The sequence below is a fragment of the Macaca mulatta genome, chromosome X (assembly GCF_049350105.2).
Source record: "Macaca mulatta isolate MMU2019108-1 chromosome X, T2T-MMU8v2.0, whole genome shotgun sequence".
Classification (NCBI taxonomy): domain Eukaryota; kingdom Metazoa; phylum Chordata; class Mammalia; order Primates; family Cercopithecidae; genus Macaca; species Macaca mulatta.
The window spans coordinates 78,874,176-78,896,348 of record NC_133426.1 but is presented as its reverse complement, the minus strand read 5'-3'; the positions used below and the strand labels follow the sequence as shown (position 1 = coordinate 78,896,348).

General features: G+C 44.6%; 1 protein-coding gene across 8 annotated transcripts in view; it reads left to right on the top strand.

The window, feature by feature from the left end:
* The window catches only part of HDAC8 (histone deacetylase 8), a 247,934-nt gene extending 231,601 nt beyond the window's left edge, over positions 1–16,333 (top strand). For 5 of the 8 annotated variants that reach the window (XR_013413093.1, XM_077989430.1, XM_077989431.1 and 2 more), the window contains one exon: positions 15,776–16,333. Coding sequence is in view for 6 of the 8 variants with exons in the window: in XM_077989430.1 (XP_077845556.1) it covers positions 15,776–15,798 (23 nt within the window). In the remaining 2 variants the exon portion in view is untranslated. Of the gene's footprint in view, positions 1–14,470; positions 14,873–15,041; positions 15,120–15,775 lie in introns of those variants that run through there. The other 3 variants (XM_077989429.1, XM_077989427.1, XR_013413092.1) reach the window with 2 other exon arrangements.
* Positions 16,334–22,173: the final 5,840 nt, after the last annotated feature.

Sequence of the window (22,173 nt, the reverse complement as noted above, 5' to 3'; positions counted from 1 at the left end):
GCCAATGAGCTATCTTGAAGGCATGTGTCGTTGTTCATAAGAAAGTATAGGTTAGAGAGAGGATGGCTCCGTCCAGCTCATGACTACTACTGTAAAATCATCCTTGCACCATCTTCATATGCTTAAAGCTGGTTGCCTTTCCTCTGGTGAATGTACTCTAGAGGAATTGGCTCACGGTGAACCTTCCAGAGTTGGAATAATGCTGATATGATTAATCCCCAGGGAGGGCTAGTTCCCCAAGCCTGGCTAGCTCTGCATGGGGAAATGCAGATAAAGGTAGGAGGCTTTCTAGTTTCTGGTACTTATGACATTCGAATCAAGTGGAGGCCCCTAGGAGACTCAGAGCTCCACACTGCAGCCCAGGCCCAATTCTCTTGGGGAGCAGGAGTGGGGGAGTTGTGCATTTGTGAGAATGTGTTACAGTTGTGACCCGAGGTTTCAACACTTGCTTTGTGTTCCCAGAACTATTCCCCAGGTTTAACTGGGAGAGAAAAAGAAACAAACAAGGTCAGGAAGTAAGGAGGAGAAGGAGGGAAGGGGGAGGCAAAAGACACAAGGGAAAAAAAAAGGCCTTGCATGCATCTGCCCTTTCTTTCCCTTATTGAAGGAGCCTTAGGATGGCAACCTAACAAACTGATACGGGTGTGGATAGAAACAACACAGATGAAATAAGAAGAACAGCTACTATTTATCCTACAGATAAGGGAACTGAGGCTCAGGGAGGATAGGTGACTTGGCCAAGATCGCCTTTATTCATCCAGCAAGTAATTACTGAGCACCTACTGTGTGCCATACACTGTGCTAATAAGCAGTGGGCTGGACATTGGAACCCAGGCCTGGAGTGGAGCTTCAGAGTCAGGCTGTTTGACCTTTATTTCCCTCCTCTCCTTGGCAGCATTGCTCTGTCAAATCTACTCGTCATCCTGTCTGCTCTTTCCAATCGCCCCAGTAAACCCTCCTACCTCACACTACATGCCCAGCTCCTTCCATGTGGCTAATCCTAAACACCTGAAGTCTCATGACTCCCTGGAAATGGGAAGAAGACAGTCTTGGGCAACCTTCGAAATTCTGGCGCCCGATATAGGCTTTGTAGCCCTCCCTAGGCCCCGCCCCTTCCCCCACCATACTGTAATCTGAAGCTTCTAGCTCCCTTTCGAGATGAGTAGAGAAGGAAAAGAGATGGACAGAAGGTAGAAGAAGCCAGCTCACCCAGCTCCTGCTGCCCGAAATGTGCTGTAGCCACCAGACCCAGCCTGTCATTTGCAGTTCCACAGCCCCAATCTGAGACCCTTTGCACATTTGCTGGTAATATTCTTAGGCGAACCATTGTGCTGGGTATAAGCAGCGCTTCCTCTGGCAGCCTGACATCCGAGATTGTCATCCTTCTAGGGACTAGCAATTGGAGCTCAGGTTTGGGCATATTCAAGGCCTGCTGAAGCCCCAGGCTTGAAGCAGTGCTCCTGCATGGTGGGACTCTATACCATGGAAACTTGGCTTCCTTCTACACTGTCTCTTACTTCTTGAGAAGCCATGAGGATAAGTTGAAAGGTAGGGTTGGTCCCAAGGATAAACTGACCATTTGCTTTAGGGCTTCTTGGAAGGACTTCGGAGCAGGGTTTTGGAGGATACCTGAGCCAATTTGCATGACTTCAGGTGAAAATATCTGCGATGTCCATCCTTTATCTCTCTTTCCTGTCCCCTGCTGGCTCTTTCTTCCTCGTCATCTCCCTGTGGTCCTTTCCAGGACTCTACCGCCAACTTGGACTTCCTCATCAAGCAGGTTCCTCTCTTTCTTGTTTCACTAAAGAGTATAAGAGATGGAAAGGCTTCTTGTCATCATTGTTATTGTTGTTAAACAGAAAAATAAGTTATAAAAATGTCATGCTAAAAATTTTTAAAATTCTGGGCCGGGCGCCATGGCTCGAGCCTGTAATCCAGCACTTTGGGAGACTGAGGCAGGTGGATTGCTTGAGCCCAGGAGTTCGAGACCAGCCTGGACAATATGCTGAAACCCCTTCTCTACAAAAAAATCTAAAAATTAGCCAGACATGGTTATATATATCTGTAGTACCAGCTACACTGGAAGCTGAGGTGGGAGAACTGCTTAACCCCAGGGAGATTGAGGCTGCGGTGAGCTGTGACTGTGCCACTGCACTCCAGCCTAGGCGACAAAGCCAGACCCTGTCTACAAAAAAGAAAAAAAAAATTTAATCCTAAAATAAAAATGGAGACTGCTCCCCAAAGTTACAGTAACTTAGACAGCAGCTTTTAACAAACCATGAAAACCCTTGGCATATTACTCATGAAGACTTGAAATTTCTACCTAAATCTGTGAGGTGGGAACTACTGATATTGACAGGGTACAGCACAAAACCCTGAGCTGGGTACTTCACATACATGATCTCATTTAACCTCACAATTTCCTTATGAGGTAGGAGACTGGCACCCGAAGACGTTGTGTAACATGCCCTAGTCACACAAGAAGTAAGTGATAAACTCAAGATTTGAACCCAGACCTGGTGGCCCTCTTCTCCGTGGCAGCATTGCCCTGTGACACCTACTCATCATCTCTCCCCTCTGCTTTTTTCCAGTCACTAGTAAACCTTTCTCCCTGCTCAGGCTCCCAAAGTGAACTTCAGAAGCAGTTTAACTTTAAGAGATATGATTGTGTCTCCACTTTAAAGCCCAGCTCAAGCAATCAACACATATATTTTTGAACCCCACCCCACTCAAGCTGGTGCCATTGGGAGATATATGAGGTGTTTAAGACATGATCTCTCCTCCTGATAAATAGTTGAGAAATTTAGGTTAGGAAACAAAACTAAGCCCCTTGGACATATCAGAATATAACAAGGTCTGACACTATATATATAGAAGAGACTGGGCAGTAAGACTTTAGGGAGACTGCTTTCAGAAGGCTGGGAGGATTTGAATAGATCAGAGTAGGGATGCACTTGTAAGTAAGGGAGATTCAGAAGGGTGGGGATAGGGGGCAGATTGCAGGCTCCCTTGAATTTCGGGCTGACTAGTTCATATCCACAGTAAAGTGGAAGTCATTCTAGGTTCTGGAATTAGAGCACCACATGATACAGTGATATTTGGGATAGATGGTGATGGTAATGCAAGATTGAGACTGCAAGGTCCTCGACTAGAATAGTGGTGGTAAAATAGGAAGAAATGACTGAGAGCTATTATGAAGAGAGTATCATCACCAGCACTGGGAGGTAGGCCATTTATAGAGGATTGGGGAGAAAGGAAGAAGTAAAAGTGACTCTGAGATTTCCAGCCTGGATACCAACTGAAATGGGAAGCTCTTGGGGGAGGGAACATAGCTTTACTGAAACAAATACTTGATGTGTTCTCTTTTGATGTATTGAACTTGAGGTCTCGTACTAATTCCATACAGTGTATCTACATGAAAAAAATCTGTTGCAGCCAGTTAAAAAGCAAATTTTTAAAGATAATTTGATGACACTAGAATATGTTCATGATTACAATGTTAAGTGAAATAAACAGGATACAAAGTGGCTTACTACCATGTAGTCTCAATTTTGTAACTGTATTTAGTGTGTGTTTTGGGAGAGGGGATATGCACAGAAAAACACAAGAATGAAATGCTAACAGTAGTCATATTTGATGATACTTTACCAAAGTAATATACCTTGACAGTAGTTATCTAGAATTGGAATTATAGATGATTTTTATTTTTTTATGCTGTTTCTGTATTTTTCAAAATTTCTACCATGAACGTGTATTGTTTTTGTAGTCAGGAAAAAAAAAAAAGTAATACACGCTGGCAGGGGCGGAGGGCACTACCCTATTACCTCCAGGTGGGGGGTAAAAGCCTAGGTTCCCTACTCAGCCACCATGGACACCCTGGGCAGAAGAAGGGCACCTCAGTATTGCTGGATGGAGTAAAATTCAGGCTCTCCAGTAGACCTCTACTGATACCACCCTGGCCAAAAATGGGAACGGCACCTTTTTATTGCTCCCCATTTGGCCTCTACTGACATAGCAGTGGGTGGGCCTCCTTGCCATTGAGCAAAGAAGGAAAGTCCTGGCTTTCTACTCTGCCTTCTTTGACACCACCCTGGTGGAATGAAAGGGAAGCCTAACAGTAACCGTTTAGTGTTAATATGTGCCAGGCCCTACTCTGGACACTGGCAATACAGAAGTCAATAGAATAGATAAGCCAGGCACAGTGATGTGGGCTGATAGTTCCAAATACTCAGTATTTGGGCTGATAGTTCCAAATACTCAGGAAGCTGAGGCAGGAGGATCACTTGAGCCCAGGAGTTTGAGACCAGCCTGGACAACATAGTGAGATACTGTCTCTTAAAATAGTAAAGGAAATAGGCCAAATAAAGTCCTTGCCCATCATGGAGATTACATTCTAGTGTGGAAGATAGACAATAAACAACTAAATAAATATTTAATGTTGTTTACTGATAAATTATGAGGGATGCTATTCAGTAAAGGCCTTTCTGAGGCGGTGACATTTGGGAACAGAGATCAATGAAATGAGGGAAGGAGATTTACAAAATTTGCATTCGGCCGGGCACAGTAGCTCATGCCTGTAATCCCAGCACTTTGGGAGGCCGAGACAGGCAGGTCACTTGAGCCCAGGAGTTTGAGACCAGCCTGAGCAACATGGCAAAACCTTGTCTCTTCCAAAAAAAAAAGTAAAACTGAGCTGGGTGTGATGACGCATACCTGTAGTCCCAACTACTTGGGAGCTGAGATGTGAGGATCAATTGAGCTCAGGATGTCAAGGCTGCAGTGAGCCATGATTGCACCACTGCTCTCCAGCTTGGGCAATAGAGTGAGACCCTGTCTTTAAAAAAAAAAACGGTAGTGAAGTACATTCTAGATGAAGAGACAAGCAAGATCAAAGATCCCAAGCGAAATGGATTTAGTATGTTCAATATAGATATATGTTTCAATGTGTATTAAAAAGAAATATAATTATCAGATCAAACTCTTTGGTTCCAAAGATATTGCTTAGGATGAGGCTGGGTTTTTTTTAATGTCTGTATAAGAAAAGTCCACATAGGCAGTATGTGAATATGGCCAAACTCTTGACAGTATAGAAGTTTAGGAAGCAGATCAGTCTCTAATATATATAATATTATTAGCCCCATTTAATAGATGTAGGAACTGAGGCCTAGGGAAGTTAATTAGCCTGTACAAAGTCACACAGCAGGTAAGCACGGAAGCTAGGATTCCACCTGAGACACTGAGGATCATACCCAAAGCTTAGAAGAGGAAATAAGGAATTTTCCTTCTGCCTGGCAGAGCTGCTGATTGTTACATAAACAAGCCAAGAATATTCAAAGAGTAGTTGGAGGCCTCTAATACGTTTAATTAAGCATTTTTTGCTTGTGTGCCAAAAGTACATGCCCAAAGCACATGCCCAAAGCAATTGTATTGCTCATTCCCCTCCAGCTTCTAGCTCTAAAATGATCAAGGGGTAGAAGGAAGGTTGGAAATTATTAGGAAAAATAAGGCAAACCACTCAGGGTTTTGGAATGCCTAACTGTTGACAACTTTGTCAGTCTACCCGGAGGCCCTTTAGCCAACTGAGATTCAGGTGCTGTCTTGAGCACAGCCACCAAATCCAGCAGTGCTAAGAGTCATTTTCTGCCAGAGTAAGTGGGCCTAGCCTCCTTGGCCTTGCCACGGAGGGGCAGCTGCTGCAGGATTCTCACCACAGAGTTCCCGAGGAAGGTCTGCAGACCTCCCATCCCATGGTTTTCTGCTGTACCTGGACAGGGACTTCCCCAAGCCATGGTCGGGTCATGCAGGAGCTCATAGTCTTTTGAGAAAGGAAAGCATCTTTACAGGCTCCTGGTTTGCCAACATTCTTCTGCCTCTTTGCAGCTCCAAGCACATTTTGGAGGGAGATTTCACAAAGATTTCTAAATTGAGTTAGAATTTCAAGTCTATTGTGACATGCAAATTAGTCCTGCTTGCCCATTGGCAGCAATGCAGCTGAAGTGCCTAGAGACGGGCCATAAAATGAAAACATCAAAGTGATTAAATGTGCCCGAAGAGCATAATTGAGTGCATGAATAAGAGAAAATAAAACAAATTGATTTTCTCCAGTGCCAGAAAAACAGAATAATTGAAAACAAAATAATAGACTTTGAAGTAATCAAAGTGAGGAATGCACCATAGTGACATAGAAAGAGCCAGTTGTGGGAGAGATTTATTGTGTTTCTGTTATCATTTTTACAACTTTAATTTCATTAGCTAATAAATACAAATCAATTGAAAAATCAGTCAACCAGAGAGAAGGCAGTCCCAAGCCAAGATTTTTATTCACATCTCTAAAACAGGCTGAGACGGTGATTCTTAATCTACTTTCATAGGTGCACATTTCTGCCGTGAGCTGGAAAACAAGTCCTGGGAGGGCTCTCTGCTTTGGAGGTGGTGATGTTCTGTTCTGACAGTCACTTTCCACATATGCATTTACAGATTCAACTTTCAAGAGGGTCACTTTTATACCCCACCAAGATTTCTGACAGACAGAACTGCCCAAGTACAAGCATCTTGGTTTACACAGATGACATTTTCATGGCACTGACCAGCAACTGTGGTCTTACACAAGGTCATCCTGGATTCATTTTGGTGATAGTGGTGGTGGTGGCAGCTATGGCAGCAACAATAGCAGGAGCACCTGCTGCTCTCGCAATATTGCTGAGCATCTATGGCTTACTGCTTCCAACCCCCACCCTCATCCCCCGACACATACACGCACACTAGTGACAATGAAATCTAATCTAAAACCAGGAAGGCCAATCAAGAGTATGCCACTCTTTTGGCTTCCAGCCTGGCGACCATGATCCTGGGGAAGATCACAGGAAGGGAGCTGGGCCAGAGGAGACTTCTCATGTTCACTATGGCAATAAGGCACTGGGGACACCAAGCCATGCTGGGCTCACATGCTGAATGATCACAAAGCAATCATGACACCACCACAGAACAATTTTTATGGCTCCTCCAAGAAAAGAATCCCTCTAACCCGCTCTTCAGCTGTTCACGGCTGGGCTCAGTGACCCTTCACTTCAGGATCCACAGTGATAGCTGATGTTACTTGAATTGTGGGTTTTCTTTTCACAGGCCCTTGAGCTCTCTGGCAGCTGTTGGCACTTCCAGATGTTTGTGACACACCCTACCCTCAGGGCTCCACAGTTAGCGACTGTGCCTTTGGCGCCAGTAAAGGTCTTTGGGACCACTGGGACTGTAAACCAGGGTGTGCAGAAGGAGTTGGCAGTGCTGAGACTGGCACTGCTTGCTGGCTCAATCAGGATGGCATAGTTAATAGATTGTGCCTGCCAGGCAATTTGTCCTGGAGAATTTATCTTCCAGGAAGCACCTAGAAGGTGAAGGGAGCCTCTCTGACCTTCTGGTGGCATCCAAGGCCTAATCATGATATGCCTTGAGGTGAATAGGGGATGTTAGCATTTAGGTTTTTTGTGCAAGAGAGCGAGAGTTGGTCTCCAGTTCAAGTCGAAAATCCCAGCTTCCATTTCTCACTGGTGTTTGGGTGGGGCAAAATAGAGCAAATAGCTTTCAAACTCTAAAGCATTATGCAGATGTAAGGCTGTATTATTCCTCCTGCCACTGCTATTCCCATTATCCTGGATTTCCCAGCCCAGAATTTTTGTCTGAGAAAAAGAAATGTGGAGAAGGCACATCGACCAAAGAACCTCGGAGCTCTGTCTCCAAAGCAGCTGGGAGGCATTGCCCAGCCCAGCAGATAGACAATTGCCGGGGCCCAGCTCCACAAGCTGGCTGGCAGGCAAGCAGCCCACTCCTGTGATGTCACCTCTACAGTTACTTGTGCCCATCCCTCCACATGAAGCCAGCAGATTTAGGCACAGGAGGGGAGAAAAAATGAATCATAGGCTATTTTAGAAATTGCTTCGATTCCGTTTGAGACTGCAGTAGTGCCTTGAGAGCTAAGACCAGAGCACCCTAACCATCAGGGTAATATCCTCTAAGTGCTGGTATCCTGTAAATGTCAGAAGCCTGGTGGGATTAATCCACAACCTCAGGTTCTAATTCAGGTCAGAGGCAGACAAGTGGTAATTGGCGGTTTTACTTAATTGTCAATAAAAGGCTCTCTGATGACAGGAGGAATCTACATTCCAAGGCAAGCAATGCAGTTGACCATTAAGAGCTAAAAATTAAACCAGCCATCCATATCGACACATGCCCAAGGCTTCATAGGAACCCTTGGTACTGCAATTGTTCCCAGGTAGAAAATGAAGTCCTTGAACCTGGCCATGATGGGGCAGCAGCTGGAAATCTTGCTCTAGCCCTGGATCCCACCAGATCCCCTGCTCTCCTGACAATCTCTCAGAGGCTCCCCATGGCCTCTCAGATAAGGCTCTGGCCTTGATATGGCCTCTGGCCACCTCTCCAGCTGCATTGCCCCCGTCCCTGATCTTCATCCTGTATCCTGACCTCAAAAACTTTGCAGTTGACTTTATACATCCTGCTCTGTTCCTGCTGCCTGGAACATTCTTCCCTCCTTTGCCCTTCAATAAACCACCTGCCCTGTGAAACTTCTGTGCCCTCTTTTTCTGCCCACAGCACTCTGTACATACTAGACTTTATCACCTTGCTACTGTGGACTAGGTGTTTGCCTCCATATATGTCTTCCTCACTAGGCCGAGAACTCCTTCACAGCAAGAACTGTCTTGATCCCCTCTGTGACCCCAGCACCCAGCACAGGGCCTAGGCCATTGTAGACATCGGCAAAGGCTTAGGCAATAAATAGACAGAAAAATGGACCAGATTGAGTCAACTGAGGGAGCTGAATAGCTGGATGAGAGTGGGGGTGCACACCATCTAAGATTCTCGGATACCAGAGCCTGCCAGCAGCAGGACAGCCTGCTGCCCAAGAGTAATCCCTACAATGATTTTTCTCAAGATGTGCCTCATGTTCCTCTATATGACAGACAATCTGAGATGACACAAAGACATTTTTAATTTTAATAGCCGTATTTATTTTAACATATGTTTTAAAATGTAATAAGCAAGTTGTCTATTATTATTATTATTGCTGCTTATGATAGATGAGGCCAAAATAGGTATTAAAGTTTTTTTCTTATTTTTTAAAATTTCTTTTTAAAAATTAATAGAGACAGGGACTCCCTATTTTCCCCAGGCTGGTCTCGAACTCCTGGGCTCAAGGGATCCTCCTGCCTCGGCCTCCCATAGTGCTGGGATTACAGGCGTGAGTCACTGGGCTTGGCCTGAAGTTTAAAAGTGAGTTAATACCCCCAAAAAAATAAAAATAAATTTTATATATATATATATATGTGTGTGTGTGTGTGTGTGTGTGTGTGTATATATATATCATGGTGACTATTAATACAGCTGTTAAGTAGATATAAAAACATTCCTAAAAGAGGTATTCATGTGACAGAAGTTTTGGAAACACTTTTCAACAGTCCTAAATTCACTTCTCTGTTCCTTTGTGATGTCACCCAACCTCCAAGGGTTCCTGAGATCACACCAGCATCCCTCCAAACTGCTGTGATACTGATTGTGTTCAGAACTTATGTATCCTAGCCTGGTTCTCCTTTCGTTAGCATGCGTTTGCTCACCTTAACCACATTTATAAGGTCCTTAAGAGCAATGACCAAGCTTTAAGCCTCTGGGAATTTAATGGGAAAGTGCTTGATCGCTGCCCTGTAGCTCTACAGATGTCTTTTCCTTCAATCAATGGGTACTGAGCACCTACTAGGCATCAGGCACTACTGAGGGTGCTAACAGTAGAGTAATGACCAAGACAGCAGACAAGGTCCCTGCCCTCATAGAGCTGGTGAGAGGAAGCCAACAGTGAGCAAATAAGGAAACAAACACACAAGAAGTTTTCTGTGTGCTAAGTGAATTGAAGAAAATAAAACAGAATCATGTGACAGAAAAGGACTGAACAAGGGGGTGGCTCCTTAGCTTGGGTGGTCCTAAGGTCTCTCAGAAGTGACTTTGGGATTGAGACCTGTCGACTCAAGGTGACAAAGGTGATGAGAAGAGTTGGAAATGCGGATAGCCAGGACAGAGCATTCCAGGCAGAAGGAAGAGCAAGTTCAAAGACAAGAGAAGCCCTAAGAGGGAAAAATGATTTCTGTGTTCAAGCCACACAAAGAAGACTCATGTGAGCAAGGAGGGTGGTGGTAGGAGACAGGAGGCAAGGGACCAGCCCCTGCAGGTGAGTAACTTAGATTTTATTGTGATTGGAGGCTGTTAGAGGGATTTGAGCATAGGAGTGATGCGGTCTGACCTAAGTATTAACAAAATACTCTGGTTGCTATATAGAGCATAGGTTGTAGGAGACAGGGAAGGAAGCAAGGAGACCAGTCTTGAGGCTATTAGAATCATCCATGTAAAGGGCAAGAATAGTTTGGGGTACAGTTGCAGCAGTGAAGGGTGGAAAGAAGGAGGTAGATTTGGAATCTATTTTGGAGGTAGAATCCACAGGACTTGCTAATAGATTGAAAAGGAAGGTTGTAAACAAAGGAGCAATAAGGATGACCCCTAGTCAACGTCATGAAGGAAAAAAAAGGCACAAGAGGACTGTTCTATGTCTGCTCTGTCCAATATAGTCTCACCACTAGCCACATGTGGCTAAGTTCATTAAAATTAAACAAAATATAAAATTATGTTCCGCGCTTGCACTAGACATATTTCAAGTGCTCAATAGCCACATGTGACTAGTGGCTACCATATTGAGCATCATAGCTGTAGGATGGTCACATCATCCAAGAAAGTTCTATTGGACCACACTGCTCCACATTAAAAAGATTAAGAGAATAAAAAGACAAACCACAGACTGGGAGAAATATTTGCAAAATTCATATCCAGTAAAAGAGTTCTATCCAAAATATACAAAGAATTCTTAAAACTCACCAATAAGAAAACACTCAATTTTTAAATGGGCAAAAGAGGCTGGGTGCAGTAGCTCACTCCTGTAATCTCAGCACTTTGGGAGGCCAAGGTGGGCAGATTGCTTGAGTCCAGGAGTTTGAGACTAGCCTGGGCAACATGGTGAAACCCTGTCTCCACAAAAAATACAAAAATTAACCAGATATGGTAGCATGTGCCTGTAGCCCCAGCTGCTCGGAAGGCTGAGGTGGGAGGATTACTTGAGCCCAAGAAGTCAAGACTGAAGTGAGCTATGATCACACTACTACATTCCAGCCTGGGCAACAGAGCGAGACTCTGTCTCAAAAAAATAAAATAAAATTTTAAAAAATGGGCAAAAGCAAGCCCATTTTTGGGGTGTAGTGGCTCCTGGCTGTGATCCCAGCACTTTGGGAGGCCTAGGAGGAAGGATTGCTTGAGGCCCGGAGTTCAAAACCAGCTTGGGCAACATAGCAAGACCCCATCTCTACAAAAAATTTTTTTAAAAATTTTTAAAATAAAAACGGAAAAAAGATATTAATAGGCACCTCACCAAAGAAGATATACAGACAGCAAGTAAGTGCAGATGCTCCTCTGCCTATTGCAGTGGGATTATGTCCCAATAAATCCATTGTAAGTGGAAAATATAAGTGGAAAGTATGTTTTCAACTTACAGTATCTTCAACTTATGATGGGATTATCTAGATGTAACCCCATCATAAGTTGAGGAGTGTACTGAATGCATATTACTTTTGTACTATCATAAAGTTGAAACATCTTAAGTCAGAGACTATATGTGAAAAGATGCCCAATATCATGTGTCACTAAGGAATTGCAAATTAAAATGAGATACCATTACATATATATTAGAATGGCTAAAATCCAAGACACTGACAGCACCAGATGCTGTTAAGGATGTAGAACTACAGGAACTCTCATTCATTGCTGGTAGGAATGCAATATGGTACAGTCACTTGGGAAGACATTTTGGTAGTTTCTTACAAAAGTAAACATATTCTTACCACATAATCTAGCAATCACACTCCTTAGTAATTACCCAAATGAATTAAAAACTCATGTCCACACAAAAACCTGCACATGAATGTTTGGAGGTCTTTTTTGTTGTTTGTTTGGGGGTTTTTTTGTTTTGTTTTGTTTTGTTTAGAGACAGTGTTTCACTCTGTCACCCAGGCCAGAGTACAGTGGCACAATCATAGCTAACTGTAGCCTTGACCTCCTGGGTTCAAGCGATCCTCTTGCCCCAGCCTCTTGAGTAGCTCAGACTACAGGGGTGTGCCATCACACCCAGTTAATTTTTTTATTTTGTAGAGACAGGGTCTCACTATTTTGCCCAGGCTAGTCTTGAACTCCTGGCCTCAAGTGATCCTCCTGCCTCAGCCTCCCAAAGCACTGGGATTACAGGCATGAGCCACTGTCCAGCCCTGCACAAATGTTTATAGCAGCTTTATTCAGAATTGCCAAAACTTGGAAGCAACCAAGATGTCTTGCAATAGGTGAATGGATAAACCCGTGGTACATCCAGACCATGGACTATTATTCAGTACTAAGAAAAAATGAGCTATCAAGCCACAAAAAGACATGGAAGAAACTTAAATGCATCTTGAAAGAAGCCAGTCTGAAAAGGTTACATACCGTATGATTCTAACCATAGGACAGTAAAAAGATGAGTGGTTGCCGGGCTTCAGGGAAAGGAAGGGAGGGATGAGTCCATGGAACACAGGTGATTTTGAGGGCAGTGATACTACTCCTGCATGATACTCTAATGGTGGATGCATAACATTATATACTTTTCAAAACTCATAGAACTGTGCAAGACCAAAAGTGAATCTTAATGTAAACAGTGGACTTAAGTTAATGATAATGTATCAGTATCCATTCACTATAATAAATGTACCACACTAATGCAAGATGTTAATAATAGGGGAAACTGCCTGTAGGGGAAGGAGAAGGAAATACATGAGAGCTCTCTGTACTTTCTCTTCAGTTTTTCTATAAACTTAAAACTGTTCTAAAAATAAAATATATTAATTTAAAAAAGAAAGGCTAAAGAGATTGTTCATCAACACCTAACAAAGTACCTGGCACAGAGTAGACACTCCATAAACATTTATTGAATAAATTGATAAACAAATGAGTGAACCAGTGGTTCAGCAGAACCCAGGCCCCCTGAGTCCCAGTTCAATACTCCCTGTACATCAGAGCTAGAGTAACAATATAGTTTATTGTCCAAACCAGGATATTTGAGAGTGAAATGGGGTGCCTTAGGTATAAATCAGGACTGTTTCAGAGATAACCGGAAATCACAAACTGGGAGTCCACAAGCTACATCTCGCCTCCAAAATTGTTTTGTTTGGCCACTCATCTTGATGCCTCATATGATATTCTTTTAAAATGTCAGTCATTTGCCCACATTTAACACAGTGGAAATTGCATAAAAATGTGAAATTTGGACTTCTCTTGGAAAATGGAAGGACTCGGCCCCATGGGGCCCACAGGCCTGCACAGTGGTGAGTGGCTGGAGCTGAGCAGCAGCTGCCCACTTTGTCAGCAGGTACCTTCCTCTTTGCCCCAGGCCCCATCAGTCCCTTTTGTATCTCTTACTCTAGGCCAAGTGAGTTTCCATTTATACTGTCTTGGTTTTGTTTTCTTCTGTGGCAGAGTTAAGAAAAAAAGGAAAGTATTTCTTACACTTATGTGATGATTCAAAGTAAGAAAATGAAAAAAGGATCAAGAGGGCCCCTTATGTCTTGCCCCCAGCCTGCTTTACAAACAGTATATTCTTGGCCTCTCTAGGCAATTGAGTCTGCCCCCTGTGATCTGAACTTCTTGTCTCCCTAGACCCCAGCCTGTGCTGGCCTTTAGAATGTTCTCAGGCTGCCACCCACTGCTGGAAAAGCTAGATGTGAGGGGGAAACAATGGACATTATTTAAGCTTGCATTTTTATTGTTATCCCAATTCAACATTGCTCATCGTCAACTTTTGGTGAAAATTATTTCTGTTGTTCTTCTTTATTGCCTCCAAATGTAACTGGAGAGTGAGGTGGAGCAGCAGAGAGTACAGCACCCACCTTTCCTCCCTGTGAACATGTGTTGTTGGAATGTTTTGACATGGAATTTTGTTCATCCTTGCATTCACTCATTCCCCTAGCTCTGGCTATACTTACAGATGGAAGGACCCTCACTTCACACCAGCGTCCCCTGTAGGTTGTCCTCAGCTGAGGCAACAACACAAGCCAAGGTGTGGAAACAGGAAAGCATGGATAGGGCCCATTTACGCTAAGGAGTTGGACTTCATTCATAGGTGGTAGCTCGGGAGCTACTAAAGTCTTTTTTTTTTGAGGCGGTGTCTCGCTCTGTCACACAGGCTGGAGTGCAATGCCGCCATCTCAGCTCACTGCAAACTCCACCTCCCAGGTTCAAGCGATTCTCCTGCCTCAGCCTCCCCAGTAGCTGGGGCTGCAGGCACCCACCACCACACCCGGCTAATTTTTTTGTATTTTTAGTAGAGACGAGGTTTCACCATGTTGGCCAGGCTGGTCTTGAACTCCTAACCTCAGGTGATCCATCCGCCTCAGCCTCCCAAAGTGCTCGGATTACAGGCATAAGCCACCACGCCCGGCCTGCTAAAGTCTTTTTGAGCAGAGAAGGAATGTGATCACAGATAGCAACTGTGCAGGGAATAGCTCTAGAAGCAGGAGGACCAGATAAGAGGCTGTCACAGTGACCTGAGTAACAAGAGGTGTGACTAAAGCAGAGACAGTGGAACAGAAAGAAGGGGATAGATTGGAGAGACATCTTGAGGTTAGGCTTCACAACTCATAAGATGTGAAGAAGGTGTGAACTAAGAGATGAAGAATCAAAGATTATCCAGAGATTTTTTTGAGGTTAGGAGGTTGAAACACCAAAAGCATGATCCAAAAAAAGAAAAAAAAATTGGTAAGGAATTGGACCTCATCAAAATCAACTTCTGCTTTACAAAAGACCCTGTTAAGAGAATGAAAAGATAAGTTACATACTGAGTGAGGCACTGTGCCAGACTTTGGAGATCAACCAAAAGTAAGACAGCCAGGCCCTGCCCTCCGGGAGCATTGTTTCTGTTTCAGAGAAGTGGCCAGTAGGATTTGGAGTCCAGCGTTTCTACTTGGGGAAGTGTGGCAAGGGAAAGACTATGGAGGGACAAAGTGAGCAACTTTTCATTCCTAGAGCCCAGTCCTGTAGGATTTCAAATGATCACATTTCCCTCAAAGACTCTTAGGCCTGAGATCAGAGAAAAGCCCCCAATCCGTGTTTCACAGGTACTCACAAGATAAAATGCTAGGAGGGTTATGCCTTGCTAAGGGAAGGAACAAAAGTTGGGGGTGGGGAGCATGAGATTTGATGCGGTTAGTAAAGTCTGAACTCTGAAAAGTGTTACGAGAGAGAGAGAGAGAGAGAGAGAGAGAGAGAGAGAGAGTGTGTGTGTGTGTGTGTGACTTAAAACAACCATTTGTTTAGCTCATGACTCTATAGATTGGCAATTGAGCTGAGTTCAGCTGGGTGGCTCTTCTGGTTCAGGCTGGATACACCCAATGTCTGCAGTCAGCTGGCTGTCAAAGGCCTCGATCACATGTCCACTAATTGGCTGGTGGTTGCCTGGGTAACAGGGGTCTCTGGGCCATTTGTTCCTCATCATCCAGCAAGCTATTCTGGTCTTGTTCCTTATGGTGAGGTCACAGAGTTCCCAAGAGCAGCAGAGAACAAGCCCCAAAATATAAGTGCTTTTTTAAAAATAGCTCTATTGGGGTATAATTCACATACATTACCTGACTTTGAATTTTGTTTTCTCCCCTGTTTGCAGGGAATCTGAAGCATGTGGTCTAGTTGACAGAAAGAGATCAGGTTTCCAGAGCTGAGGAGTGGTGCCTATAATGAAGACAGCGTGTTTATGCAAGCAGTTTGTGGAATTTGTGACTGCAGGGGAAATTTGGAAGAAATTACTTCCTGAAAATTTCCAAGGGGCACCAAGTGGCAGCTGGCTTCCTGGGGTGAAGAGGCAGGCACCCCAGAGTCCTCAACTGGGCCTAGGGGAAGAGGGAGATATCCCACATTTAAAGTTCTTATTTAAAAACACACACACACACAAATGAGTTTTTAATCTTTGAAAATTATTTTTAAGTGAATTGGGGAGGGGAGTATTTTTATTGTCTTAAATGAAACAGATCAGAAGCTGGATGACAGCAGTCACCAGTTTGTAGGGCAGGAGGCAGCTGAGAGGCAGGGTTTGGTCCTCAGGACCATCCAGGTGGAGCTCTGGGAGAGAGGGTACTGATCAGCAGACTGGGAGGTGGGGAGAAGTCCACTGGTGTTGTTTTAGTGTTATGTATCTTTGTTTTTTTAAATAAAATCTTTGAAAACCTACCTCTTGTCTTCATTGTAAAGCGCCACTGACAGCACACACACAGTTCTGAACTTTTCTTCTCGCTGAAGTGTCAAGAATAACCCTGTTCCTTCTAATCTCTACTCTGGCTCAGCCTGAGAGTCTGACCCCACTGGGGAGCTACTGTGTCCCTAGCCCAAGTTCTTGGGATGGAAGGCCAAGCTCTGTGTTGCACTGGGGCTGTCCATGGTGGGGTAGGAATACTGGCACTGCAGTCATGGAGAGGGGCTTATTGGCATCTTGGGGAGGAGCTGTCCCTGTCCAGGGAGTGATTTAGGGATGGAAAAGTCATGTTGGCATGTCAGATCCAAGAGGAGCACTTCCATGGATAGAAAGGATGTTTCCCAGTTGAGTGTAGACAATTGGCACATAATGAAAGGGGGAGGAAGTTGTAATGTGTGGTGTTACTGCAACCTCTGGGGAGTTGGCAACATGGAAAAATGGGGATGGGGGATAATGAGAGAGATGAGGAAGAGAAAACTAAATGTCATGATATTGTAATTTTATTTACCAAATATTTACGAAGCTCCTTCAACTACTGCGACCGGAATGGGAGACAAGCACACAGCCCCATCCATCCCGGCTGTCTAGGAATTCCCAGACAAGGCAAGGGAGGAGGAAAAGAAGCAGATCCCAACATGTTTCCAGCTCTGTTACCAACATGAACCCAGAGCTGTGGGAGCACTAACGAGGGAGCAACTCGCCCTGCCAGAGAAGCATCCCAGAGAGTCTCTAAGAGGATGATACTTCAGTTGGGCCTTATAGGGTGAGCTGTATTTCCCTAGACCTCCAAGCGGGGGAAGGGCATTCCATAGAATGGAGTGGAAAAAGCCTTGAATGTGTCCTGGGATGGGAAAAGCCAAGCTTTTATTAAACAGCATCAAGGCACCTAGTCGGCTAGGAATACCAGTCCCTTCAAATGGTATTCCTAGTCTAATTCTAATTATACACTCTCACACTCTCGGCTTAAGGGCAGTGTAAGCCAGAAACAACAGCAATTTTACTTATACTAAAAAAAAGGATTTTTTTTTTTAAAGAATAAAAGAGTGTGGAAGGGAGGCTGAATGGCGCAGTTCAAGATGAGAAAGGCCAGGGAAGCAGGCAAACGGGAGCTCTGGAACCATCAGCCTGCAAGAGACCACTCACCAAGGCTTGCCATCTCAAACGCTGCTCCGTTAGCCTGGTTTCCAGTCCCCTATCCCAGTCCTCTCAGGGGGTCCCACCCCCAAAGCTGTCAGTCAAATCCCTGTAAAGGCCTCAGCCCTGAGAAGCAGCCAACAGGTAAACAGTGATAGCAAATTGGTGCCCCATTTTCGTTTCAATGGTCACATCTGGGAAGATAAATGCTACCCGGTGGGGGAGAGTGGCAGAGGAGGCCAGGGAGCTCTTGCCACTGGGCAGCCCACACTGCCTCTCCTCATCAGGCTGGCACTGCCTGTCTGAGCCCTAGTTCTTGCCTCAGCTCTGGCCGTACAAGTACCAGAGCAGGCTGCTGAACTGACCAACTCCAGGCCTTCCGGAGGCTGGGCCTGCTCCCAAGAGAGGGCACCGCCTCAATGGCCTTCAAGATTCCTTCTCATTGGATTCTTGTGGAAAATTCTATGGGGGAAAAAAAATCCATGGATAAAAGCAGGAATTATTTTCAATATTTCAAAATTAACATTGAAATACCCCCAAAGGTAGGCATGGTGTCCACAAAACCAGCAACACAAATTAAAAGTTGTTCCTCCCAGAATTATTGTAAGCACATAGAGGAAAAAAAGACGGAAGGGAAATGTACCAAAACATTAACCGAAGTGGGCTTTTGTGGAGGAGGAAGGTATAAGGATAGTTTTATTTTTCTTCTTTCTACTTTTCAGTATTTTCCAAGTTTTCTCTAGTGGGCACGTTTTACTTTAATAATAGAAAAAAATAAATACATAAACCTAAAAAAAAAAAAAACAATTGATCCGCGGGGAATTGGGGGGGTAGTTACAGATCAAAGTCAGTTCAAGACACCCACTGAGGAAGACTTTGTGCTCAGGCCCTGGGGCTGTTCTAATTGCCTGGAAGACCGATCAGCGGGGGCGGGGGCAGGGAGGGGGATGTGGGGGAGGGGGAGGCTTTTTAGATTAGTTGGCTTGAGGGCGGGGCAAATTTGTCCCCACCATAAGCCTGCCTGTCTTCCCTTTGGGAAATTGCTGCTGACCCCGCCACCGCCCACCCCTTGTGTCTGCAAGGGACCAGCCACAATAACTATAATAACAATGGCAAAGCCAGCATTTGCATATGCCCCATTTTACAGATCATTTTCACTTGTGCATCACTATCCACCCTGCTGGTGGGTATTATCATCCCCACTCTATAGATTAGAAAACTGAGGCTAAGAATGATGAAGTAACATGCTCCTTTTTAAGTGGCAGAGCCAGGAAGCAAAACCCCGCTGGAACTGCAAATTCCCTTGCTTTTTCCACTGTCCCACACTAGTGCCACTAGAATATTTTTAAACTGTGACTTTGAAGTAAACAACTTTCTTATTGCTTCCAAAGCCCAAGCTGGACCAAGCCACATGCTGCTTCTGGGCCCTCACCACACAGCAGCATTCATTCGTTTGTGTGCTTTTCAGCAAGTTACTTGACCTTTCTGGGTCTGTTTCCCTACCCATAAAATGGGGTGAATAATTCTTGCACCTCATGGGCTATTGTGAGTGGTTGATGAATTACCAAAGGTGGAAGCACTTTGAAAAGAGTGTAAAGTATTCTGGACAGGAGGGCCGGCCTTGGAAATGGGCCAGGGAAGGCTCACCTCTGAGGAAAACCCAGTGCTTATAGGAAACTCACCAGCCCCCTCTGTCTCCAGGGCACTCACAAGGGCCAAAGAGATCAAGAGAGAAGTTTAGACTATGTCTCCAACTCAAGGGGTAAGAAAATAACCATTTAAAAAAGAATATCTATATTGGATATGCATATATTTGCATAAAACACCTTTGGGAAAATACACAAGAAACTGGAACACCTCAGTTGCCTCCGGGCAAGGGAACCAGGTGGCAAGTGGCGAGTGAGGGCAACCTGCACTCAGTTCCTTTTTGTACCTTTTGAGTTTTGAAACATGTGACTGTATTACCTGGTTCCAAAAAAGTTAATGCATAACATTTTTTTTTAAGTCAATGGAAAATTCCCAAGCCAGTTTACCTTTGGGGAGGATGGATCTGCCTCTGCTGCATTCAATGTTTGCTGTCACAAGACAGCAGTAGTAGTATATTTCTAATAATATATTTAAGAGACTCTTTCTAAGGCGGAAAGACTTCTTTATAAGAAAATCAAATATTGTCATTCAACAAAAAAAGGAAAAAGAGGAAGAGGAGAAGGAAAAGAAGGAGGAAGAGAAAAGCAGAAGGAAAGAAAACAACCACATAGACAAGTGTGTTTTGACATCTCTAAGCCCCTATACAGAAAGTTCCTACAGCTCCTCCTTCTCTGCATTTGCCAGGGGAAGGTCCCCAAACCTCCTGCTCAGTGCTGGGCCCAAAACTGACCGGTAGTGCCTTGGCATGCAACACGTGCACTTCAGCCTCAGACTGCCTGGGTTTAAGCCTCTCCCTGTCACTTACTACCTGTGTGACCTTGGCCAAGTAACTCCCTCTCTCTGAACCTTAGTCTCCTTGTCTATCAAACAGCAACACTTACCTGTACTTACCTCATGGGGGTGGTTGTGAGGGACCAAAGAGATAATGCAGAAAAGCACGTAGTAGAGCACATGCTACGTATTAGTAGTAGACACTGTTCTTGCCCTAAATGTGAACGCATTCTGGGTAAGGAAACTTCCTGGGGTTCCCTGGCTTCAGGAATTAAGGAAATGGTATGCAAATTTTTGTGACTGTACATATGTACATTTTTTGGGGGCACGGAGCCATAGCTATTTTCAGATTCTCAACACTCAAAGGAGTTTTGTGATTACAAAAAGGATGAGATCTACAGATGTAGAGGTAAAGGCAGACATAAATAGAGCTGTCTAAGGCAGGGGCCCCTCACCTCATGATCTATGCACATGCTAGTCCTGCTTGGAATGCTCCAGTCTTCCCTAGACTGGCTCCTTCTCCTCATTCTGTTCTCTGACTCAATTAATACCCTAGGGCCAGGCCCAGAGGCTCACATCAGTAATCCCAACACTTCGAGAGGCCGAGGTGGGACGATTGCTTGAGCCCAGGAATTCCATACCAGCCTGGCTAACATGGTAAAACCCTGTCTCTACTAAAAATACAAAAGTGAGCTGGGTGTGGTGGCACATGCCTGTAGTGCCAACTACTCAGGAGGCTGAGGCAGGAGGATACCTTGAGCCCTCGAGGTCTAGGCAGCAGTGAGCCATGATTGCACCACTGCACTCCAGCCTGGGCAATGCAGCGAGACCCTGTCTCAAAAAATAATAATAATATGGCCGGATGTGGTGGCTCACTCATGTAATCCCAGCACTTTGGGAGGCAGAGGTTGGTGGTTCACCTGAGGTCAGGACTTCAAGACCAACCTGGCCAACACAGCGAAACCCTGTATCTACTAAAAATACAAAAAAATTAGCCAGGCCTGGTGGCGCATGCTTGTAATCCCAGCTACTCAGGAGGCTGAGGCAGGAGAATCGCTTTAACCCGAGAGATGGAGGTTGCAGCGAGCCAAGATTGTGTCACTGCACTCCAGCCTTCGTGACAGAGTTAGACTCTATCTCAAAAAAAAAAAAAAAAAAAAAGCCGGTGTGGTGGCTCACGCCTGTAATCCCAGCACTTTGGGAGGCCGAGGAGGGTGGATCACCTGAGGTCAGGAGTTCAAGACCAGCCTGGCCAACATGGCAAAACCCCATCTCTACTAAAAATACAAAAATTAGCTGGGTGTGATGGCGCATGCCTGTAATCCTAGCTACTCGGGACACTGAGGAAGGAGAATCGCTTGAACCCGGGAGGTGGAGGTCGCAGTGATCCAAGATCGCACCACTGCACTCCAGCCTACTCGACGGGAGCAAGACTCCATCTCAAAAAAATTAAATAAATAAATAAATAAGTAAGTAATAATAATAATACTGTGACCACCTTACCCTAACTAAAGTAGCCACCTTGCCCTGGCAATCCCCAGATACCATCTATCATTTATCATTCTCTCTCTATCTCTCTCTCCTCTCTCTCTCTCTCAATACATGCTTAGAGAACGGTAGCACTATGTAGTAAGACAAAGCAATGCCTTAGTCTGGGTATTATTAACACAGAGGAGGAGACAGGCAATCTAGACTGGGAAAACCATGAAGGCTACAAGTAAGTGGTGACACTCAAGCTGAATCTCTCTGGTTTTGTGGTTTTTAAATTTTCACAATAAAACATTAAAATCTATATTGGTGAGTTGCTGCAAGTAAAGATAGCAGGAACTAGATCACAAAGGGCTTCCTATGCCAGGTTGGGGGGGTTGGGCTTGAGTCTGCAGGTAAGGAAGCCATCCGAGTTTTAAGCCAAGGAGTGGTCTGATCAGATTTGCATTCTGAAAAGCCTACTCTGGCTACTGTGCGGACAAATAAATAAATAAATAATAAGGAGCCTGACAAGGCCCAGTTGTTTACCTCAGATGGAGTCCTGGCACCTTCCTCCTTTGGCCCACTGTGCCTTTCTCCTAACCACTTACTCGGTAAGAGAATGTGTCCGTGTGTGTGTGTGTGTGTGTGTAATGAAATATTTCCCCCCAATATATGCTACAGGTAAAAACTTTCAAATAATACAGATAATGGTTCCCTCACATCCCTATACTTCAGTGATAACCACTATTGGCAATTTAGTATTTTTCTTTCCAGACTTTTTTCATTTGCTGCAT